The following is a 21,409-nucleotide window of genomic DNA, read 5'->3' on the forward strand; positions in this document are numbered from 1 at the left end:
GAGCCCAGTAGGAGAGGAAATTAATTAGCAGTGTCTGGCAGGCCAGCCCAGCTTCAATTAAGACCCTGTGCGAGATGGACAGGTCCCTGGTCCACATTGTGCCATCTGGACAAAGGTCCGGCTCTCAAAGGATCTGCTGGTCACATCCAGAGTTTAACCCTTAGCTGCTGTTGGGTGTTTCCTATTGGGAGACTATCACTCTGTATTATGGGAAGATCAATCTATATGAGATTGAAGAGTCCACAAGAGAAATCTGGCCTTAGGGAAACACAGTCCAGGAGGAAGAACTGTGGCTCCTAAAACAACACACTGAAACCACAACCCTTGCTGTCTTTGAATGGAACCTTCTTGGAAATTCAGACTTCACAGATACAATGAAATTAAAACAAGGCCGTACTGGATCGGGGGCCTCTTCCGTCCAATAACTGCTGACATTTACTCAAAGAGATGGGACCTGACACTCAAAAGGGAGCAGAGATCTGAATGTGAAGAAGCTCATAAAGTGTGTGTGATTTTTAGAAGGCCAATTCAGAATAAACGAGAAACAAAGAGATTATACTCGGAAGCATAAAAATGCTTTTCGAGCTGGGTATGGTGGTGCACGCCTTTAATCCCAGCATTTGGGACAAAGAGGCTGGCAGATCTCTGTGAGTTCAAGAGCAGCCTAGCCTGCAAAAACAAATTCCAGGAGAGATGGCTCAGAGGTTAGGAGAACTGACTGTTCTTCCAGAGGTTGAGTTCAATCCCAGCAACCACATGATGGCTCACAACCATCTGTAATGAGATCTGGTGCCCTCTTATGGCCTGCAGGGACACATGTAAGCAGAATGCTGTATACATAATTAATAAATAAATCTTTAAGAAAAGAAAAAAAAACACATTTTAAAAACTCTCAAGTGGGAAAGCATGAACACCACCATGGGAGATGCTGACATTTCTGGAAACTTCAGACTCTTAACTAGAATAGTGAAGGAGCCTGAATCTCCCTAGTACAAGAAAACCAAACCTTTAATACTTCAAGATGTGATTGGGAACACTAAACTCCGGTTGACAGTCTCGTTCTTATCTCTCTTCCTTCTGTATCCTTCCACCTAGCTACAGGAAGAGCCAAACTTACCAAGTTCACATTGATTCTGCTTCTCCCTAGCTAGGATCAATATAAATTCTTCCCTATGGGAACTTACGGTAGCCTCAACTTTATGCTCTCTTTTTCTTTCTGTTGAAAACAAAGGGAGGTAATAGAATGAGTTATGCCCAGTCCATCAAGATAATAGACACTGTGCCATAGATAGGATGGTAAGCCAGCCATGGTGTGGCTTGAAATTGCTAGCTCTCCAAAGACGGAGGCAGGGGTTCTTGACTTTGAGGCTAATCTACACTACAGGTTAAGACCCTGCACCTTTAAAAAGCAAAGGGCCAGAGTTGAAGCTCAGTAGTCAACAATGCACAGGCCCTGGGTTCTATCCCCAGCACAGGGTACTGGTAACTTGGCACAGTCTTGAATCGTCTGGGAAGGAATACTAATGAAGCAATCACTAACGGACCGCTCTCTGCTTTTGACTGTCGATGTTTGAATGTGCCTGGGCTTCTTCACATTCCTGCTGCTTTGACTTATGTAACCTAGAATTTGAGCCAAATAAATTCCTTCTCCCTTTAAGTTATTAGGTCAGACTATTTATCAGAGCAACTGGACGCTAAACTGAAACGGTCAGTTCTTGGTCACGCTTCCGAAAGTGTGAAGGCTGTGAGGATCTGTTCCCATGCGCTCATCCATTGCCTACCATAACCGAGTCCCCCAACCAGAAGCCAGGACACTGCTATGAGAAAATCTAAGACCTCAGGCTTCCTCACCTGCACAGAAGAAAAACCATCCTCTGAACACAGAACTTAGTGTGTGAATAGCTTCACAGGTTCCCTCGCTGGCTATTATTTCTCACACCCTTTCAGAAAAATGGCACTTGAGTGTATACGCAGAAGAGGCAACCCAATGTATTTAGAAGCCCAGAGTTAGCTGTCATCATGACAATGGCCACACAGTAATAAAAGGAAAGAAAATGAGATTAAAAAGGAAAAGCTCATAGAAATGTATATGCTAAGGTGTTGAGTCCGGACCAATTGGGATGGAACTGAGCAGAACCCTGTCTCAAAGTTTAGGATTTGAACCATAATCAAATCTAAATACAATTTTCATTGAAAGAACACAGTGCCCATAACTGTCCCTTCTCATCTGCCTTGAGAAGTGCCTCTCTTTCTACAGAAAACATGAGATCTCTAATCCCAAAGTGGCAGCCTTTGCCTCCTTCTAGTAAGAGAAGCCCCCACACAGGAGATAGATAGTGCCATCCAACCCCAGGAAGCTGTGTGGACAAAATAAAGGGGGATGGGTGGGAGGAGATTAGATCCCCTGCTCTCACACCAGAGCCCCAGTCAAAGAAGGTGCACATTTCCCACGCTTTTCTTCCCAACTTAACACAAAGATCACGTTCCTAGACACAGGAGTTCCCAGGCACTGACTCTTGAGTATGGAGCACCATTCACATAACTAAGAGAGACGTGAGATAGAACGAGAAAGAGAAAATCTTAAAAGCCACAAGGAGGCCAGGCACTGTGCTTCAGGCCGTTAATCCTAGCACTTGGGAGGCTGAGACAAGGATTGCGTGAGTTCAAGGCCAATTTGGGATACACAAAGAGTCGGTGGCCAGCCTGAGCAGTGAAATCCTCTCTCTCTCTCTCTCTCTCTCTCTCTCTCTCTCTCTCTCTCTCTCTCTCTCTCTCTCTCTCTCTCACACACACACACACACACACACACACACACACACACCACCACTTGGAGACAAGCTGTCATTTTCATTGCCTTCAGCCCTGCAGGGCTGCTGTGTGCAGGAGCTTAAGCAATCTTTCTCGCCTCTGAGCAGCAAGTTTTTTACTTGTGGAGCAAACACCTACTTCTGACCTGTTTGTGCCCCTGCCTCAGAGCGTTGCATAATGCCCTGGTGCTGATGGCCAGAGGACAGAGTTCAGGGCTTCAGGGTTCAGGCTCGCTTCCTAGGAGCCTCCAGGGGGACTGCAGCCTCTTCCTGGAATTCACCAAGTACACCTCCTTCCTCTTTCTGGAATTCTGCATGAGAATGACTTCCTAATAGCAGCGCCCTTCCTTGTGTGCCTAAAAGATCCAGAACTTTGCACCAAATGAATTTTGTTCTTTTCATTTTGAGAGTGTGTCTCACTATGGAGCTCTGGCTGACCTAGAACTCAGATTTAAAGATATGCCTGCTTCTTCTGCCTTCTAGTGCTGGAATTAAAGGTGTGTGCTATCACACCAGGTTCAAATAAATGTTTTAGAACAGCCCAGGTCTTATATACTTGACCCATTGCTATGGCTGTTGAGATTTTTCAGATAAAAATGGATCTGTACAAGAAATGCCCTGAAATGGACAGGCAGGCAGGCAATGTTGAGTCAAAACGGTGTGTTGTTGCCTAAGCACACGGCTACTTGAACACATGTTCTCCATGTAATCCATGACAAAACCCTACTTTTTTTGGTCTTCATTATATAAGAAGAAGGATCCATGCTTTGCTTTGCCCCCACAGCCTGAAGATGGCATTCCTGTGGTCCTATACAGTGTTCGTACACACTGTTTAGATCATAATCATTCTCTCTCTCTCTTTGGTGTGCTATGGAGCATTAAGCTTTATGCTACGCAAGCATCCTACCCTGAGCTATGTCTAAACTTTTATCATTCACCTTTTTAGAGATGAGCGTGGTAATGCACGCCTATAACCCCAGAGCTTAAAAAGCTGAGCCTGGAAGACTGCCCTGATTTCAAGGCCAACCTCAACCTACTAGAGTCTCAAGGAAACAAAACAATAGGGCTGGTAAGATGGCTCAGTCAATAAAGGTGCTGGCCGCCAAGTCTGATAGCCTGTTGGGGTTCAAATCTCTGGGACACACATGGTGGGAGGAGAGAACCAATTGCCACCCACCCTTGCAAACTGTCCTCAGACCTCCACACACATACTCATAGACACACAACAAAAGTAAACACGCAGGTGCTTGCACTGAGAACATCTCTGAGATGATGGACAGAAAGTTGGGGTTCAAGGTAGCATGGAGTCTCAATTTCCCTTGAAAATAGTACGCTTCTGAGTTTCGCACATTGAGCATAACTTATTTATGATAAAAATGATGACATCACTCCTGGAATGCAGTAGTCTTTGGGAAAGAGCTCTGTGAGTGACAGCACCTCCTGGGCAGCCCGGCCAGCAGCCTCTGCACAGAGCAGGCAGCAAGCAGATTCGGCCTCCCTCCCGATGTCACCCTCCTACACTTGGCAAGACACTCACAAGGGCTCCAAGGAAATCATCGACACTGAAGACCAGAGCACTCATATTCGAGTTTGCCCAAACAATGTCACCAGTATGAGAAAAGTCTTTCTTTGCCAGAGGCTGAAGGGAAAAGTTGGGGACAGACTGTGAGCGTGGAGAGTGCCTTGGCTGATTTCTCTTGCCAGCTTGCATATCCCTGGCTCCACAGCCGCGTGGAAACCATGGGGTGGGGAGGCAGGTATCAATATGATAAACGTTTTATGAGTGATAGTACATTTTATGATTTTCTGAGTAGAAGAATGAATATTCGAATTCTGCCTAAAAACATAGCCTTTTTTCCCTATCATCTAGCCGTGCATAGCACCCTTTCTACCTTACCCATAACCACATGGCTGAAGCCTACAGAACTGAACCCATGCACCTGTTGGTATTAAGTTTCCTCTCTGGGTAGTGGAGGATTTCATGACCAAAGTCTGTTCCGTCGCAGAAGGTTTTTCATTACAGGAAGCCAAACCACACTAGATTCTCTGGCCACTGTAGAGGAGAAACTATAAGAGAAGGCCCTTAGCTACAGGCAGAGGATTGCTGTCTTAGTTCTACTTCTTGGCACATGGATAAAAAAAAATACACTGTGCTTTAAACGTAGCTTTAGGAAGAAAGAGTAAATCTAGCCTTTGTTTCCAGCTGCAATCACCATGGGGAAGCCAATGCAGCAGGGACTGGAGGGACTCACTCTTCTTACCAACAGTCAAGAACAGAGAGCCTTAAAACAAAAGTCTGCATGCCAGGCTCTGTTCATCACTCCCACTCTTAATACAGAATCCCCTGCTAGAGCCGGGCGGTGATGGCGCACGCCTTTAATCCCAGCACTCGGGGGGCAGAGGCAGGCGGATCTCTGGGAGTTCGAGGCCAGCCTGATCTACGAGAGCTAGTTCCAGGCCAGGCACCAAAGCTACAGAGAAACCCTGTCTTGAAAAAAAAAAAAACTTAAAAAAAAATCCCCTGCTAGAATGGTGCCACCAATCGTAGGTGGGTCTTCCTACTCCCTACTAATGTAATCAAGGGACTAGACAATGTCAAATTGACAATTAACATGAAAAATCACAGTTACTATGTGGCTGGACAACAGGAGCAACACTAAGGTCTGACCTCCTCTTACCCTACTCCAGCTTCCCTTATCCTGATCTGGTTCAACTCTGCAAACCATCTCAGTCATCTCCTCACACTGCCACCACCTGTGTCTGTGCACCACCACCTGTGTCTGTGCACCACCACCTGTGTCTGTGCACCACCACCTGTCTCTGTGCACCACCACCTGTGTCTGTGCACCACCACCTGTCTCTGTGCACCACCACCTGTGTCTGTGCACCACCACCTGTGTCTGTGCACCACCACCTGTGTCTGTGCACCACCACCTGTCTCTGTGCACCACCACCTGTGTCTGTGCACCACCACCTGTCTCTGTGCACCACCACCTGTCTCTGTGCACCACCACCTGTCTCTGTGCACCACCACCTGTGTCTGTGCACCACCACCTGTCTCTGTGCACCACCACCTGTGTCTGTGCACCACCACCTGTGTCTGTGCACCACCACCTGTGTCTGTGCACCACCACCTGTGTCTGTGCACCACCACCTGTGTCTGTGCACCACCACCTGTCTCTGTGCACCACCACCTGTCTCTGTGCACCACCACCTGTCTCTGTGCATCTGATGGCTCCTTCCTTCACATCTGTAAATGACAGAATCGTCCTCTGCAGTGGGCCCTGCTCAGTTGAAAGACACACAGCGCCAGCAGTGGTGGAGAGAAGATGCTGCTATCTGTTATTTTCTTCCTCAAACTCAAATCTCTCCTCTTTCAGAGAGGCCTCCATCACGGCCCCTCTATTTAGCTTCTTACATTGCAACTCACAATATTTATCTAGAACAGCAGATGACCTATGTATTCACATTCAGGCCAGATGGCTAGGTTAAAATGAAAGTCTGGAGTGTTTGTTTTTCCTCTTCTCTGCCCCCTGGGCACACTGTTCTGCTCTGCAGAGCAGAAGCAGAAGGGGAAGTGGATGTTCTAAGAGCTTAAGTCAAACAACTTTCCCTGCCCGAGGGAAAGGCAAAAGATAACTCTTTGTGGATCAAAGGAACAGTCTCCGGAGAGATCTGTGGTTTCATTTAAAATCTCACCACGCAATGAATTGTGATCTCTTAGCAGACAGGAGCATGGCCAATTGAGAGTGGAGTGCCACAAGGCTAAGGCCTCCCATACAGATAGTTCAGCACGCCTACCAACTTACCTATTACAGAATCCATAGTAAGCTACTACAGAAACTGTTTTCATGTGTGGTTCAACTATATTCCTTTAAGCAAAAGCTTTGGAAAAACATTCATAAATGGAAACTTGACACTATTGGCAAAGTTCTATCAGTGTCTATAATAACTTTAGATTTTCAGATATTTCACTTTTTTTCATAGTTTAATCAGCATGGAGAATCCTTACTAAAACTCTCGGTTTATACCATAAAAATATCTGAGGATTAATAAGCGGAACAGGCCTGAACACTGAAAATAAGATCTGAGGGGCTAAAGATGGCTCAATAGTTATGAAGAGGGTGAGAGATCAATTTCCAGCACCCACACTGGGCAGCTTACAACCACCTATGACTCCAGTTCCAGAGAACTCAACACACCTTCTAATCTCTAAGTCACATAATAAATAAACAAATAAATAATTTTTTGCTGTCCTTTTTAATTTTTTTGTGTAGACCATGCTTGCCTCAAACTCACTGAGATTTACCTGCCTCTACCTCCCAAATGCTGGGATTAGAGGTGAGTGCCACTATGATATAAGTCTTCATCCACCATACAACATACATAAAAAAGCTAAGGCACACAGCTACTGGTAAAAGGTGGTTGACCAAAGACACACAGAAGTGAGATGCTGAGAGAGAGCAGCGTACAGCCTTGCCCAGAACCTCTGATCTCAGAATCAGTGTACTGCTCATGCCCTCAACCCGTTTCACGAAGCTGGTTGTTGAACCTCTGGGTACAAGGTGGATGAGCCTTTCCATCTCGCTCCGAACCCAGTGACCTGAGCTGACTGGTAGACCTTGAAGTACTTGGCACTTGCTGATACCAGTCCTCAGCCTCATCTGAACTCAGTGACCACATCTCCGGGTTCTTGCTCCCGGATCACTAAACGGCAGAATCAATGCCATTGGACCTCAGCAGGCTCTCTGTGAGGGGTGACCTCCGTTTCTACCATCTACACAGACATGCTGACTCTTTGGAAACTCCACTTTCGCCTATTTCAGTCTTTCTGCTTTCCAGGCAGGCAGCTTCCAAACCCCTACCACCCTAGGGGGCGCTCTTCTTTCTATGGCCATTCTTTCTTCTTGAACCTACAAGAGATCCAGCATTCAACACAGGGACACCTGAACTTGTGGGAAATTGTCCTCCTGAGCCTGGTGACACTGACTTATATGCTGCTCTGGTCCCCTCTACACGCTCTACTTTCTCACTTTCTGCCTCTTTCTTCTCCACATTCATTGGGGAAGCCACTCGCTCCCAAGAAGTCACTGTAGACTCTATGGTGTCCCCTCACATCTCGCTCTTAAGCTCTCTATGCCTTGCAACTCCTGCCCTTTCCAGATTTGTACAGCCGTCTGAGCGTCTCTTCGCTCGGTCTTCCTGTCACGTCTGGTCCATTCTACCAGGGTCAGGCCTGCAGGAGTCTGACTGTCATGCCCTGCTTCCATCTCCTCGAGGATCTGGACTTCATCCTGATGTCCATTTCCGGGTAGGGCAGAACTCTCCCACTGAACGTATGCTACGTAAACGTTTTGCCTCTGAATCCTCCAGAACGGCATCTCCTCCTTTACTTCCCATACGCCCCAGTCATTAGTCTTCTTACAGTTTATCCAGCGTTCTTCAAATAGTCAACATGTTATACTTTCACCTCTGCCCTCGCCATAATCTTAGTATCCATCCCATTTGCAGACCTCCCTGTCAGGGACCTTATCTTTACTATCACTTGGCTCTAGTATGACCAGTGCCCGTGTAGTGCCTTCTACAGAAGCCTCGTGATAAATGAGGACAGAAAGCCAAGGGAGCAAACTATGGAAACAGATCTGGTAACTGCAATCAACCCCTTACTGATGACAAGAGGCCATAGGAAACACCAACTCAAAACCCATAAAAAAGCTGGATAGTCCTGGGAATTTCATGTATGAACAAAGGGTCCTTTATATCTTAGTGAGCTCCAAGAATAACACTGTATCTACAATGCTGCATCATGGATGCTTTTGGTAGCACTGGATATTTTTGAAGCTATATTAAATTCAGCATAAGTTAGTATTATGTAGGAAATAGGTACAAATCGGGATAAATGCAGCAGTTTCAGGATTGTGTGTGGGTTTTAAAGCAATGGAGCTTTTTTGTCGAATGCTATGATCAATACAGGCCATGGTACAGCTCCAAACTCCTAGAACATACGATATCATTATCTGCTGCTCCATAAGACATTATGTTTGGCTTTGTGGGTAAACTATGGGTACCTATGGACTGTGGGCAAACATGAATTGATAGGAATCCAACCATGTTGCTGCATACCAATTCTAGCATGCAGGAGGCTAAGACAAGGCAATCCCAAGGATGAGGCCATCATGGGATACAAAGAACGAAAAGAAAGAAGAAAGGAAAAACAGGTTTGTTAATCGTCAAACTGACCAATCTGGTGGGAGGTGAGGAAAGAAGATATACAGGAAATCTGTATCAAAAAACTGTTTCTGCAAATATCTTTAAAACCTTGTTTAAAATGGATGTGTATTAGTGTTTTTGCCCGTACATATCTCATCCACAGTCACGCCTGGTGTCCAGAGGCCAGAAGAGGACATCAGGTAAGTCCCTCAGAACTGGAGTTATACAGGTGGCTGTAAGCTGCCATGTGGGTGCTGGGACCCAAACCCCGTTTCTCTCCCAAAACAGCGAGGGCCCTTAAACTGTGAGCCATCTTTCTAGTCTCTCTACATTCCCTTTGGCTACTGGAAACTAAGGAAGAGGAAAAGTTAAGGTGAGCAGACCCAACAGAACCTCAGGCATCTCACAGGGACTACAGTTTATTAGTTTTTTGGAGGAACCATTGAATTTGGCAATAACCTCTAACTAGCAATGGAACACCTACAGTTTTTCCAAACAGTTCACTTAAAAAAAATGTTAAAGAATGTTGCTTATGCAAAATAATGGTTAAAAGACTAGTTTGCACTTTGTCTGAGATATGTCAGAGAACATGAGCTGTCCACCCTCTCTTCCATGCAAAGGTCCTGGGGATGACTCAGCCTTGGCCGCAAGTGCCTTTACAAAGTCATCTCACTAACCATAAAATTAAAAAAAAAAAAGATACATCTTTGTTGATGCTGGATGCTTCTGTGGCCCTTTAAGAGGATGGAGGCTAGAGATGGCTCAGCCATGTCCCGTTCCCAGGTCAAGCAGCGCATAACCATTGTTAACTCTAGTTCCAGGGAATCCAACATGCCTCTTCATACACCAAGGGCACCTACACTCATGTGCACACCCCAACCCCACACCCACACATAAATTTTTTAAGAAAAAATTATATTTAGGCATTTTCCTCAACAGTATGGTCATTATGGTTTTATATAACAAAATCCAAGAAAACTTCAATACTTACTTTAGTGCTAAAAATAAACTTTATAAAGACTGGGATTTCTGGAGTGTCTAGCAGTCCAGAGGCTCTGGGTTCAACTCCCAGCATTGCAAAGACCACTGTCAGATCAAGGACAACCAGAGAAAACCCATATATACATGCTTAACTCATCTCTTCTAAAGCTGTGCCCTGACGCTGTGCCGTCCACTAGCCCTTCTGCATGTGGTGTTCTGGAAGCCAGCAGCCTCCCACTGGAACATCCCTGAAGCCCCCTTATCCCCACACTAGAAAGCTTTAAAAAAAAATCCCCAAACTCAAGTCTGATTCAAGTACTTAAGAAATAACCTTGGCTTTGTCATTTGATTGTCTTTACTTCTGTCCCTGGGTATTAGATTTAAAAAAAAAATCGAAATGATCCTAGTTATAAATGAGGTATATTTATCTCAGTTGGGAACAGGAGGAGCCAGAAATAGCCAAGAGAGAGAGAACCTCAGGATGGACTGAGGACACTAAACTGATTTGGGAAGGATCGCTGCCCCCTTCTAAGTGCTCAGATCTGCTCGGGGACTACATCACCCTCCTCGGTGATGAAGTCAGCTTCTCGTCCACATTGCACAATGCCCCCCCCCACTTGATCATTGCCATTAAACATTTATCTAAAAATTCATTCTGCCAGCACACCGTAGAACATTCAGTTCTCAACAGCCCGTCAGAACTCTCATCCTGACAGTTCGGCTCCAGCTGAGTAAGTTGAGCCTTGGAGGGTTCACTTCTCCTCTCTCCCCCAAAGCATGCCCAGGAAAAGCAGTATGAGGTTTTGTGTAAACTTTAATCTCTGTGCCGTTTGTCTGGTTAGTTTGGGCTAGTTTAATCCGGCTCCTAGATGATGACCTGACTGGAAAGATTACACAGCAAAACAGAGCACGACTAACAAGTCATCCGTTTGGTTTCTGAAGTAATTTTTAATTAATTGTGATATTAAGAGATTGTACTGCAGAAATACAAAATAAACCGGGCGGTGGTGGCGCACGCCTTTAATCCCAGCACTTGGGAGGCAGAGGCAGGTGGATCTCTGGGAGTTCGAGACCAGCCTGGTCTACAAGAACTAGTTCCAGGACAGGCTTCAAAGCCACAGAGAAACCCTGTCTCGAAAAACCAAAAAAAAAAAAAAAAAAAGAAATACAAAATAATTAAACCACCGCTTGTACCATTTAGGAAGCCAATGTTCCCACTAAAATAAATTTCTTAAACTAATTTATGTATTATTATTTGGATGCAAGGTTGTGGCTGGGGGCGGAACATTCACTTGAGAGGAACCAAACTGACAGGGTTTTGAACTCAGTGGCATTGCTTGCTTCTTTGAATAAGACTTACTGAGGGATGAATTGATTGGAAAGTCTGCACAGAAGGCTCTCTTCCCGGACTGATGGGACCCTCCCTTTATGCTTTGTCCTCACTTGCTCTGTCCCTCTGCCTGCAGGAATGTCCTCCAGACTTGCCAGCGAGGGGTTAGTTCTCATCCCAGCAAGCACTGGCCCTCAGGGTGACTACACTCCCTCACCCTGGTGATGGGCCTGAAAGCCACTGCACTCAGCCCTCATCCTGCTGTCTCATTTCTGCTGGGATAGTTGGCACATGGCAAGGGTGACTCCAGTGTGGCTAGCTTTGTGTACCTGTGAAGAGTCAGGGCAAGAGTCTTCTGCTTTCCCTGGGACATTGTGGAGACAGCAATGTCGTGACTGGGGAGGGCTGTGGAGGCAGATGGCCTCAGTGTGCACTAGCTGTCACCTGGGCCTCTGTAGACCATGGTTCCTTCCCTTTTAAAGGGGACAGTGACTGTGCCTAGTGTGTGTGTGTGGGGGGGGGCTCTAGCCCCAGGTACCTGGGAAGGTAACAACTTGAGTCCATGAGTTTGTGACCAACGTGGGCAACCCAGTTGACACGCTTGTCTCCAAAAGAAAAGAGAGAGAAGGAGCAAGACTGACTCCGTTTGTGGATTAAACAAACAATACACAGAAAGCACTTTTCGGAAGTGCCCATGAGAAGTATTATATAAGTGTTTCAGATTATTTAGATATGCTAAGAATTAACCCGAGCATCTCACTACTTAAGGCTACCAAAGAAAGCTAGCTGCCTGCACCTACGGCCACCACAGCTGACAAATCCTTGCAGCAGAATTCCTCCAAGTACACGAAAGCATCAGTACTCAGAGGAAGCTGTGAGTAAGGCTGCTCCACTCCGAGGTGCTCCCACGGGAGGCAGCAAGAACCAGCCCGCTTTCCTCAGAGACCAATCGTTAGCCATGACACCACAGAGTGAAACAGCCAAGTCTTGCGAATTTGGCATTCCTCTCCCTCACACCACCCAGGCACGGTCCTTAGTCCAATAAGCAAGCTTTGCAGAAAAGGGGAGGTGGGAATTTTGACTGTAGAATATTTTCTCCAAGTCACTTCAGACTAAGCAGATGGAACCAGCCTAAAGTCTTGCAGAACTTGTTCCAAGAGTCCAAGGGAGGAGGGAAGGATTGTTTGATGGAAAAATTAGTCATCTGAACTAATCAACAAAACAAGCTGATCTTTAATCCCAGCTCTCCCAGCACTCAAGAGGCAGAGGCAGGTGGATCTCTGCATTTGAGATAAACCTGGTTTACAAAGTGAGTTCCAGGCCAGTTAGAGATAGGAAGGGAGACCCTATCTCACAGAGAGAGAGAGAGAGAGAGAGAGAGAGAGAGAGAGAGAGAGAGAGAGAGAGAGAGGAGACAACACTGATTAATTTCCCAGCTTTGAAAAGAACATCTTACTTCAGACAATATTGTACAGTCTAGGCATTAGGACTTTATTTTTTTTTAAATATTTTTATGGTTTATTTAACTTTATTTTATGTGCATTGGTGTGAAGTGTCAGATCCCCTGGAACTGATCTTTAGACAGTTGTGAGCTGCCATGTGGGTGCTGGGAATTGAACCCGGGTCCTCTGGAAGAGCAGTCAGTGCTCTTAACCACTGAGCCATCTTTCCAGCCCGGTATTAGGACTTTAAAAGTCTCAGAAGGCATTTATTTGCACAAATATCCAATGGCTTCCTTTAAAAATACACAAGGCTGGGTGGTGGTGGTGCACGCCTTTAATCCCAACACACGGAGGCAGGTGGATCTCTGTGAGTTCAAGGCCAGCCTGACCAAGTTCCAGGATAGCAAGAACACAGAGAAACCCTGTCTCGAAAAACAAAACAACAAAATACACAACTAATATACTCCTTGAATCCCAGCTGTTATACATGGCTAGCCCAATATAGAGAGACCTATCTTTAAAAAAGACAGAAAAGAATTACACCTACAAAACTGCTTTGCTCAAAAATAAATAAATACAGTTGTTCCACATTGTGGTGAACATATGAGTTAAGATCAGGGAATCCCAAGTGTGAGGCTAGCCTGAGCTGCAAGAAAGTCCTTGTTTCAAAAAAGCAAGCCAACCTTTTCCTTTTTTCCACATTTGATGTCTCAGAGTTCTGATTTCTGGACACTAAGATAGATGAAGCTTGTGGCTATCGCTAGGTCTCGAAGGTGGTTTTCTTTGTGAGCAAGCTCCCTGCTCTTAGATAAGGGCCACTGTTCTAGGCAGAATTGAGGCGCAGCATCCCCCAGCTGCAGCCAGAACAGGTTCACGTCATCTTTTAAAACAAAATCAGATTTGCATCTAAAATTCCCTCTCACAGAAACCAAATCAAACAAGCAACAGCAAACAAACAAAACAAAACAAAAAAACCCTGCTGCAGTAGTAAAAGAGAAATACCTCCCCGATGTGAAGAACCAGGTTTTGTCTTTCTTAAAGAGTTCTTCAGCTCTGACCTCGCTCTTGACAACGAGATTCTTCTCCCACTAGAGGAAACTCAATACCATATAAAAATACCGCCCCCAAAGAACAATATTTAGACCATTAAAAGCACTTCTCCTGAGGCAGGCTGGAGAGATGGCTCAGCAGTTAAGAGCACGCCTTGCTCTTCTGGAGGACCCAGGTTTGGCCCCTAGCACCTACATCGCACCTCACAACTGTCTGGAACTCCTTTCTAGAAGCTCCGACACCCCACGTGGTGCACATAGCTAAATGCAGACAGATCTTTAAAAAATTTAAAAGGGGGGGGCTGGAGAGATGGCTCAGTGGTTAAGAGCACCGACTGCTCTTCCAGAGGTCCTGAGTTCAATTCCCAGCAACCACATGGTGGCTCACAGCCATCTATAATGAGACCTGGCGCCCCCTTCTGGCATGCGGGCACACATGGAAGGCTGTACACATAATAAATAAATCCAAAAAGAAAAAAATAAAATAAAAAAATTTAAAAAAAAAAATTTAAAAAGGAAAGTATATATATAGCCCGAGACGCCTTAATCACGCTTAAACCATATTTGTGTGCTTTTCTAGAAAAATCATTCGGAATTTATAAAGCACTGCTTCCTTTCAATAGGGTTGTGGTGTGTGTGTGTGTGTGTGTGTGTGTGTGTGTGTGTGTGTGTGTGTACCTGCGTGTGTCAGTGACGGGTAGTGGTGGTGAGGAGATGTGAGACCGAACAGCTTGAACCGCTGGTGCAAAGAACTTTGACAAGTTTAAATCTCCTTCCAAATACACGACTTCAGGTGATTCCTTTTTCCTGTCTCACCTGACCTATAGAGATAAAGACACTTCCAGCTCAAAAGACCTCAAAGCCCTTCTTCCGGTGGGGGTGAACGAAGGCTGAATGAAGTGGAGAGGACTCCACGTGTGTTTTGCATGGCCTTCCTGCGGGAAGCTTGTAGGTAGCTGCCCCCCGCAGCCCAGGGGTAAAGACCACGAAGGGGCTGCATAGATTCTCCCCGGAAAGGGGAAGCCCACCGTGTTGGGGCCTGTAAAGAACTGTATATTTTCAGACCCGAGCAATCCTACCCCAAAGCCGGACCACCAGGGATTATAGAAGGCAAAGAAGCCAGAGCAAGCGGAGCCCCAGGGAGTCCTCCCGACCACTTACAAACAGGGTCTTCCATTTTTAAGGGTCTGTTCAAGCGGATGCTGGCGGGGACTGTCTTCTCGATGAGTTCGTCAATGCTCTAAAATTAACAAAACAAAACGCAAGCGGGTGAGCACGACGGGGAGTTGTAATGCCAGAGTTAAGGGAGCCAGCCACCTCGGTGTTTTTCATTTCCAAAGGCTGGTAGGAACCTCATCTAAATAGTCTAATTAGGATTTCTTTTAAAGTGAAACTTCAGACAACAGAAAAAATTTTTGGAGGAAAAAAATGAGGGACCCGGACGGTAAATCCGCCACTCCGGGTTCGATTTTAGTCTGTAACTGAAACTGACCGAATTAATGCACTCTAAGTAGAGGGGTCTTCCTCATTTCCTTGCAAAAATTCGTCTGGAGTTGGGGACATTTTTTTTAAGTACACTTTTAGAGAGAGGGAACAGCAGAAAAGTTAAGAAGACACCAAGATTAAGAGCGAGCGAGCGAGCTTCCAAGCTGGGGCCCGGGACGCAAGAGGCAAGGTGGGAGTCCGGAGGCCCGGCGGGCTGAGCCCCGGCAGGATGGAGGGTGGAGGGCCTTACCGCCAGCCCCAACGCCTGCAGCATCTCCCTCCGGTCTTTGTCTCCCGGGCCGATGTGTCTCTGAGCGAAGTCGTCGTGTCTGGGCAGGAGGCGCTCCAGGAGGCGCGAGGCCCCAGGCGCGCCGCGGTCCCCGCCACCGCCGCCGCCGCCGCTGCTGTCCCGGCCCTGCGGCGCCCAACTCAAGCTCGCGCCCCGGGCCAGGCGGTGGCCGCCCCCGACTCCGCGGCCCAGGCGCAGCCCCCATGCCCTGGCACACAGCTGCATGGACGCAGCCGCCGTCACCTCCCCAGCCCACTAGGGTCAGCGGCGATCTCCGGCCGTCCTCTGGCCCCAGTGCCCCGCGAGTGGCCGCTGCAGTCCCTGGGTCCTCTTCCCAACGACTGCGGGCCGGACCGAAGGGTGGACCTTTCGGGCAATGAATGGGTGCAGCGAACTGCACTAAATCACGCAAAGTTCGTCCTCCACTGCAGGCACCTGCTCCGCACACTTTAAGCAGCGCCCGAAGGCGGGCGGTAGGATGGGGCCAGGAAGCCTTTAGCCAATGGGAATGGATTGCGGGGCAGGGGCGAGGCAGGCCCCTTCCTTTCTCTCTCCTCCTCTCCTCCCACCTCCTCCCACTTCCCTCCGCTCACCAGCACAGGGTGGAGTCCCCTGACTGACAGCAAGGTGTCTGAGGTCCCAAGCCGTGCTTCTTACCTGGAGTTCAGGATGCTGGTGTGGGATTCAGGATGCTCCGTGGGCCAACTAGCAGCGTGGAGGGCCCTTTCTGGCATGGACAGTGAGGGCAACCCTAAAGTTTGTGAAGTTCCTGGACCAATCCACTAAGACAAAAGGAAGACGGAAGGTAGTCTTCTCAATGAAGCAAGACTCCAATAATTGGTCTACACTTACTGATTTTAGGGTCACATCTCTTGAGAACCATTATGGGGAAATGATGTTTTTTTTTTAATAGTTACGAATGCCGGGCAAAGAGCACAGCCTCTAAAACCTCTTAACTGGCTCACTTTAATCTTTTTTCTTAAAGAATTATTTTTATTTATTTGTTTGTGTATGTGCATGTGTTTGCGTGTGTCTGCGCGCGCGCACAAATGCACGCTCTCAAATGCATGTATGTTTGTATGTATACACTTCATATGCTAATGCTTTCAGAAGTCACAAGTGGGCATTGAATCCCCTAAAAGTTGTGGGCTATTGCGAGCTGCCATGCGGGCGCTGATAAGTCAACTCAGAATTTCTGTAATAGCAGCGAGTGTTCTCAACCACCGAGCCATGAGATAGGCTATGATGGGGATCAAACCCTGGGCCTCCAATGTGCTAGCAAGGATTCTGACACTGAACTACACCCCAGCACCTATCTTTATTAGGTAACTGGATCTTTCTCTGTCCCTCCATTCTCCTTCCCTCTTCCTCCCCTCTACAATGGTTTGATATGCACCCATTCCTGAATTAAATTTGCCTTTACTTGAGTATACTGTTGGTATATTGAATATATTTTGTTTTCCTGAATAAACCTGTAACTGAAGTGAGAACATCTTCAGGAAACTGACCCCCAAAGATGGAAACCTGGGACTGGCTACCTGACCTTTTATACATAAACTTGATGGTAATTTTATATTTGCAGGGAAAAGGGAAAATGATGAGTCTTAGAAAAGACACAAGAAACAGTCTTGCCTAAACTATCAGGGGTGACTAAAGTCCCTGTTATGGGCAGGTCTTTGATAGATCAAATAGCTGCTAAATTAGGCCTTCCAACGGAAAGATCTGTAGGGAGGGCTAAGCACCCTGAAGAGATTGTAGATCACAATGACAGGTCCGGAAACTAAAGACTTCAGTGCCCTGAAAGAATCTCTTTATTCCCATTGCTGTAGGAAGAAAATAGTTAACAAATCATTTAAAGCTAACGTTTGATCCTGTAGATTGCCAAATTTCCATGCAGGCTGACTTTATATCATAATTTGGTGTTCTGTCTGAACATTGGAACAAGGACATCTCAGTAGTTTGGGATATGATTATCCTGAACAGTACTTGGGAGATGAAGACAGAAGGTTCGGAGTCCAAGGAAATTCTTGGCTATATAGGGGATTTGTGCACAGACTAGCCTGTATGGTGCCTTGCCTCACCTAATTTTTTTCTCCCCTAAGTCTCCCTTGCTTGCTGGACCAGTTCCTTCTTTGATAGCAGATTGGCCATACCTTTCTTGAAGGTCCTATATTGAGTTCACCATAAAGACATTAACCCTTTAAGGACCTATCAACATCTCCTTAGCCTGGCTTAAGGTGAGAGAGTACACTTCCCCAGAACCAACTGGAATGTTAGATCTCCACCCAAGCCAGAAAGACCATTCTTGTGACCAGTTTTTTTTACTCTAACCTTCCCCTCCTAAAGTCATTTAGGAATCAGTTAAGAGGTCAGAGCACCCAAATATTTTTTTGGCATTGCTGGCCTCTGGTAAAGATAAATCTGCCTAGGGGCCCAAAGATATTTCTGGCTTTAGCTTAGGAAAAAAAAAAAACAACAACTGGTTACTTTTCTTTGGAGTTTTTTTACTCTGAGTGGCCAATTTCTCTTTTCTTTTTTTGGGGGGGGGGAGGTATGGGGAGTATGGGGGAGGATTTTCGAGGTAGGGTTTCTCTGTGTAGCCCTGGCTGTCCTGGAACTAACTCTGTAGACCAGGCTGGCCTTGAACTCACAGAAACTCACTCACCTTGCCCCCAGTGCTGGAATTAAAGGTGTGCCACCACCCACCACTGCCTTTGTTTACCTCCACTTGTCATTGTTTAGCTCCAGCACTCAGGAGGCGGAGGCAGGGGGATCTCTGTGAGTTCCAGGCCTCCTTGGTCTCCACAGTGAATTTCAAGCCAACCAGGCTACATAGTGATGATGCCTTGTCTCAAAAAGCCTATTTGTGTGTGTGCTCAGATGTCACAGCATGTGTTGGGAAGTCAGAGGGCAACCGTGTGGAGACAATTCTCTCCTTCTATCTTCCAGGGATGGAACTTGAATTGTCAGGCTTGCACAGCAAGTATCTTTACTGGATGAGGCATCATAGTAGCTTGAAAAAACAATTATGTATATGCAAACTTAGATTCCAGAGGAAAAGACACTTCAGTTTCTACAAAGACAAGGTCAATCCAAAGAAGCTCAGCAAGATCCACTTAACTGAAATAGAAACTTTTGGAGCTACAAATGTGTAAGTATGCATAAATGATACTTTTGCTGAATTGCTGGTCTGGTTTGAAAGGAGTGTGCTCTTGGGTTGAGGAGACTCCCACATTTATAAGGCTTAGCTTCCAGGGACCACACCAGGTTTCAGGTTAAGACTTGAGAAATACCCCTCTGTTAAATAGGAGAAAATGAAAGAGAGCCATGCATGGACTTGTGAAGCATGTATGGACCCGCTACTCCGTTTTCCTCTCTTCCCTTTCCCTCTCCATCCCTCCCCTTCCTCTCCTCCCCTCTTTTTCCTCTCTACTTCCTTGTTTCCCTCTTCTCTCCTCTTTTATTTCCTGTTATTCTTCCTTCTCTCCTCTCCTCTTTCTTCATACCCCCCCCCCTTTTTGTCCTTTTGGAATAGGGTGTCATGTAACCTAAGCTGTCCTCAATTTTTTTTTTTTTGAGACAGGGTTTCTCTGTGGTTTTGGAGCCTGTCCTGGAACTAGCTCTTGTAGACCAGGCTGGTCTCGAATTCACAGAGATCTGCCTGCCTCTGTCTCCCAAATGCTGGGATTAAAGGCGTGCGCCACCATCGCCCGGCTTGTCCTCAAATTTTGTGTGTACCCGAGAATAGCCTTGAACTCCTGATCCTCCTGCCTCCGCGGTCAAACACTGAAATCTCAGTCCTGCATCCCACACCCAGTTTACCTAGGGCTTTCTTCAGAACAATAGTCTGCCCTCCCAAAGAAAGGAGGACCTCACCGGAATTTTATTCAAACCAAAAAATGGAATCCTTTTCCAATCTTCTCCGGGCATAGTAGAATAAAGTCCCAGCTCTTAAGACACCAAGCAGGCGGGGGCTGAAGAAATGTCTCAGTGGTTAAGAGCACTGTCTGCTCTTCCAGAGGTCCTGAGTTCAATTCCCAGCAACCACATGGTGGCTCCAAACCATCTGTAAAGAGATCTGGCACCCTCCTCTGGTGTGTGGGTATAAATGGAGGCAGAAAGTTGTATACATAATAAATAAATCTTGAAAAAAAAACACCAAGCAGGCTCCGTGATGGAGCAGTAGTTGAGTGTTTACATCTGTTCCACAAGTGCTGCCCAGAGAAAGCTAACTTAACCTTAAAGCTCACCCCCAGTGACACACCTCCTCCAAAACCCACCCCCAGGGACACACCTCCTCCAGCAAGGCCACACCTTCTAATCCTACCAATGGGCGGACAAGCCCTCAAATGCCTGTGCCCCTGAAGGCCACCTCATTCATCCACCACACACCACGCAGGCCACACTCTACCCTCTGCTCAGGGGTGCCCTCTTGACCTTGATCTGGCAGTCTGAAGAGCTGAAAACAGCTTTTCTCTATTTGGAAATTGTCATCAATTTCCAGAATAATGTGAATTATTCTTAATTGCTACTAAGAGTAAATTCTTCTCATGGAGTCAGTTATGAAAAAACAAAAAGGCACGAAAGTTAAATTTAAAAATGAAATACAGGACTGGAACAATGGCTCAGTGGTTAAGAGCGCTCACTCAAAGGACCTGGGTTTGATTCCCAGCACCCACAGGGAAGCCCACAACTGTCTGGGATTTCTGTTCCAGGGAATCAAGTTCCCTCTTCTGGCTTCCACAGACACACACATGTTCTACAGACATACATGCAGACAAAGTACCTATACACATAAAAAAAACCTTTTAAGAATCAAATATGATAAAAATGGGAGGTGGCTCTTGAGATGGCTTTGCAGGTAGAGATGCTTGACCCTGGGACCCCGTGGGGGACAAGTGAGAGCTGACTCCCAGGAGCCGCCCTCTGACAGTCACGCTCATCCCAGAGCACACACGCATCTGCACTTCTGGATGCACTTTTTAAAAATGTAAATATAAAAAAGAAGGTTCCACAGTTTTAATCCTAGCACCAGGAGACACACCAGGCCAGTCTGGAGCACAGAGTGAGAATCTATTTCCAAAAACTACCAAGAAAGCCGTGGTAAGAGGGCTGAAAGGGTAAGGTGTAACGCCCGATTCTGTATTACCCTCTTGGTACAGTTTGCAGACCACTGTACCGTAGGTGAGCCAGGCAAGGGCCTGGGGTTTGAAAGAATGCACAAGAGATGTGGGTCATCGAAAGGAGGTCAGCCAAATGCCATTTATTCAACCTTGGGGAAATCCTTAGGTACCTAGCTGCCACACAAGGAATTCCCCCCAGGCAGGTGGAAAATTGCCACACCCAAGATGGAGTAAATAATGCCCTACAGCTAATCACCAGGGGGGACAAAGGGAGCATAAAAACAAATAGACTGTTTTAGCTGGCAGACCAGAACTGTCTTCCAGATGAACCCCAGGAGCAGGGGTAGACCCTGGGCCCTGCAGTAAGGGTGTTTACCGCCTAGCCTGAGCACCTGACTTCAGTCCTTGGGACTCGCATGGTGGAAAGCAAGGCTCCCACAGTTGTCTTCTGACCTCCACACACACATGCGCACACTCATGTGCACATGCATATATGCAGTGGTAAATGAATAATAAATAAAAATGTAATAACATTTTAAATTTTAAAAGGCATGCAATTGAATATAGGATTATTAACATGAGGTTAACCTCATTTCAAAACTTTGCATTTACAAATTTTATTTATCTATTTACTTTTTTTTTTGAGAAATCCTGACTGTAGACCAGGCCATCCTGCAACACGTCACGTAGACC

At 46.4% G+C, this 21,409-nt stretch overlaps 1 protein-coding gene across 1 annotated transcript in view; it reads right to left on the reverse strand.

Annotated features, from left to right (window-relative positions):
• The window catches only part of Gldc (glycine decarboxylase), a 71,238-nt gene extending 55,302 nt beyond the window's left edge, over nucleotides 1–15,936 (reverse strand). The window contains exons 1-2 of the mRNA XM_075973824.1: nucleotides 15,555–15,936; nucleotides 14,981–15,059 (exon numbers count right to left, since the gene is read on the reverse strand). Coding sequence (XP_075829939.1) covers nucleotides 14,981–15,059; nucleotides 15,555–15,818 — 343 coding nt within the window. The 5' untranslated portion in view covers nucleotides 15,819–15,936. The remainder of the gene's footprint in view (nucleotides 1–14,980; nucleotides 15,060–15,554) is intronic.
• Between the last annotated feature and the right edge of the window lie 5,473 nt (nucleotides 15,937–21,409).

This window comes from Microtus pennsylvanicus, chromosome 5 (genome assembly GCF_037038515.1).
Source record: "Microtus pennsylvanicus isolate mMicPen1 chromosome 5, mMicPen1.hap1, whole genome shotgun sequence".
NCBI classification, from domain to species: Eukaryota; Metazoa; Chordata; class Mammalia; order Rodentia; family Cricetidae; genus Microtus; species Microtus pennsylvanicus.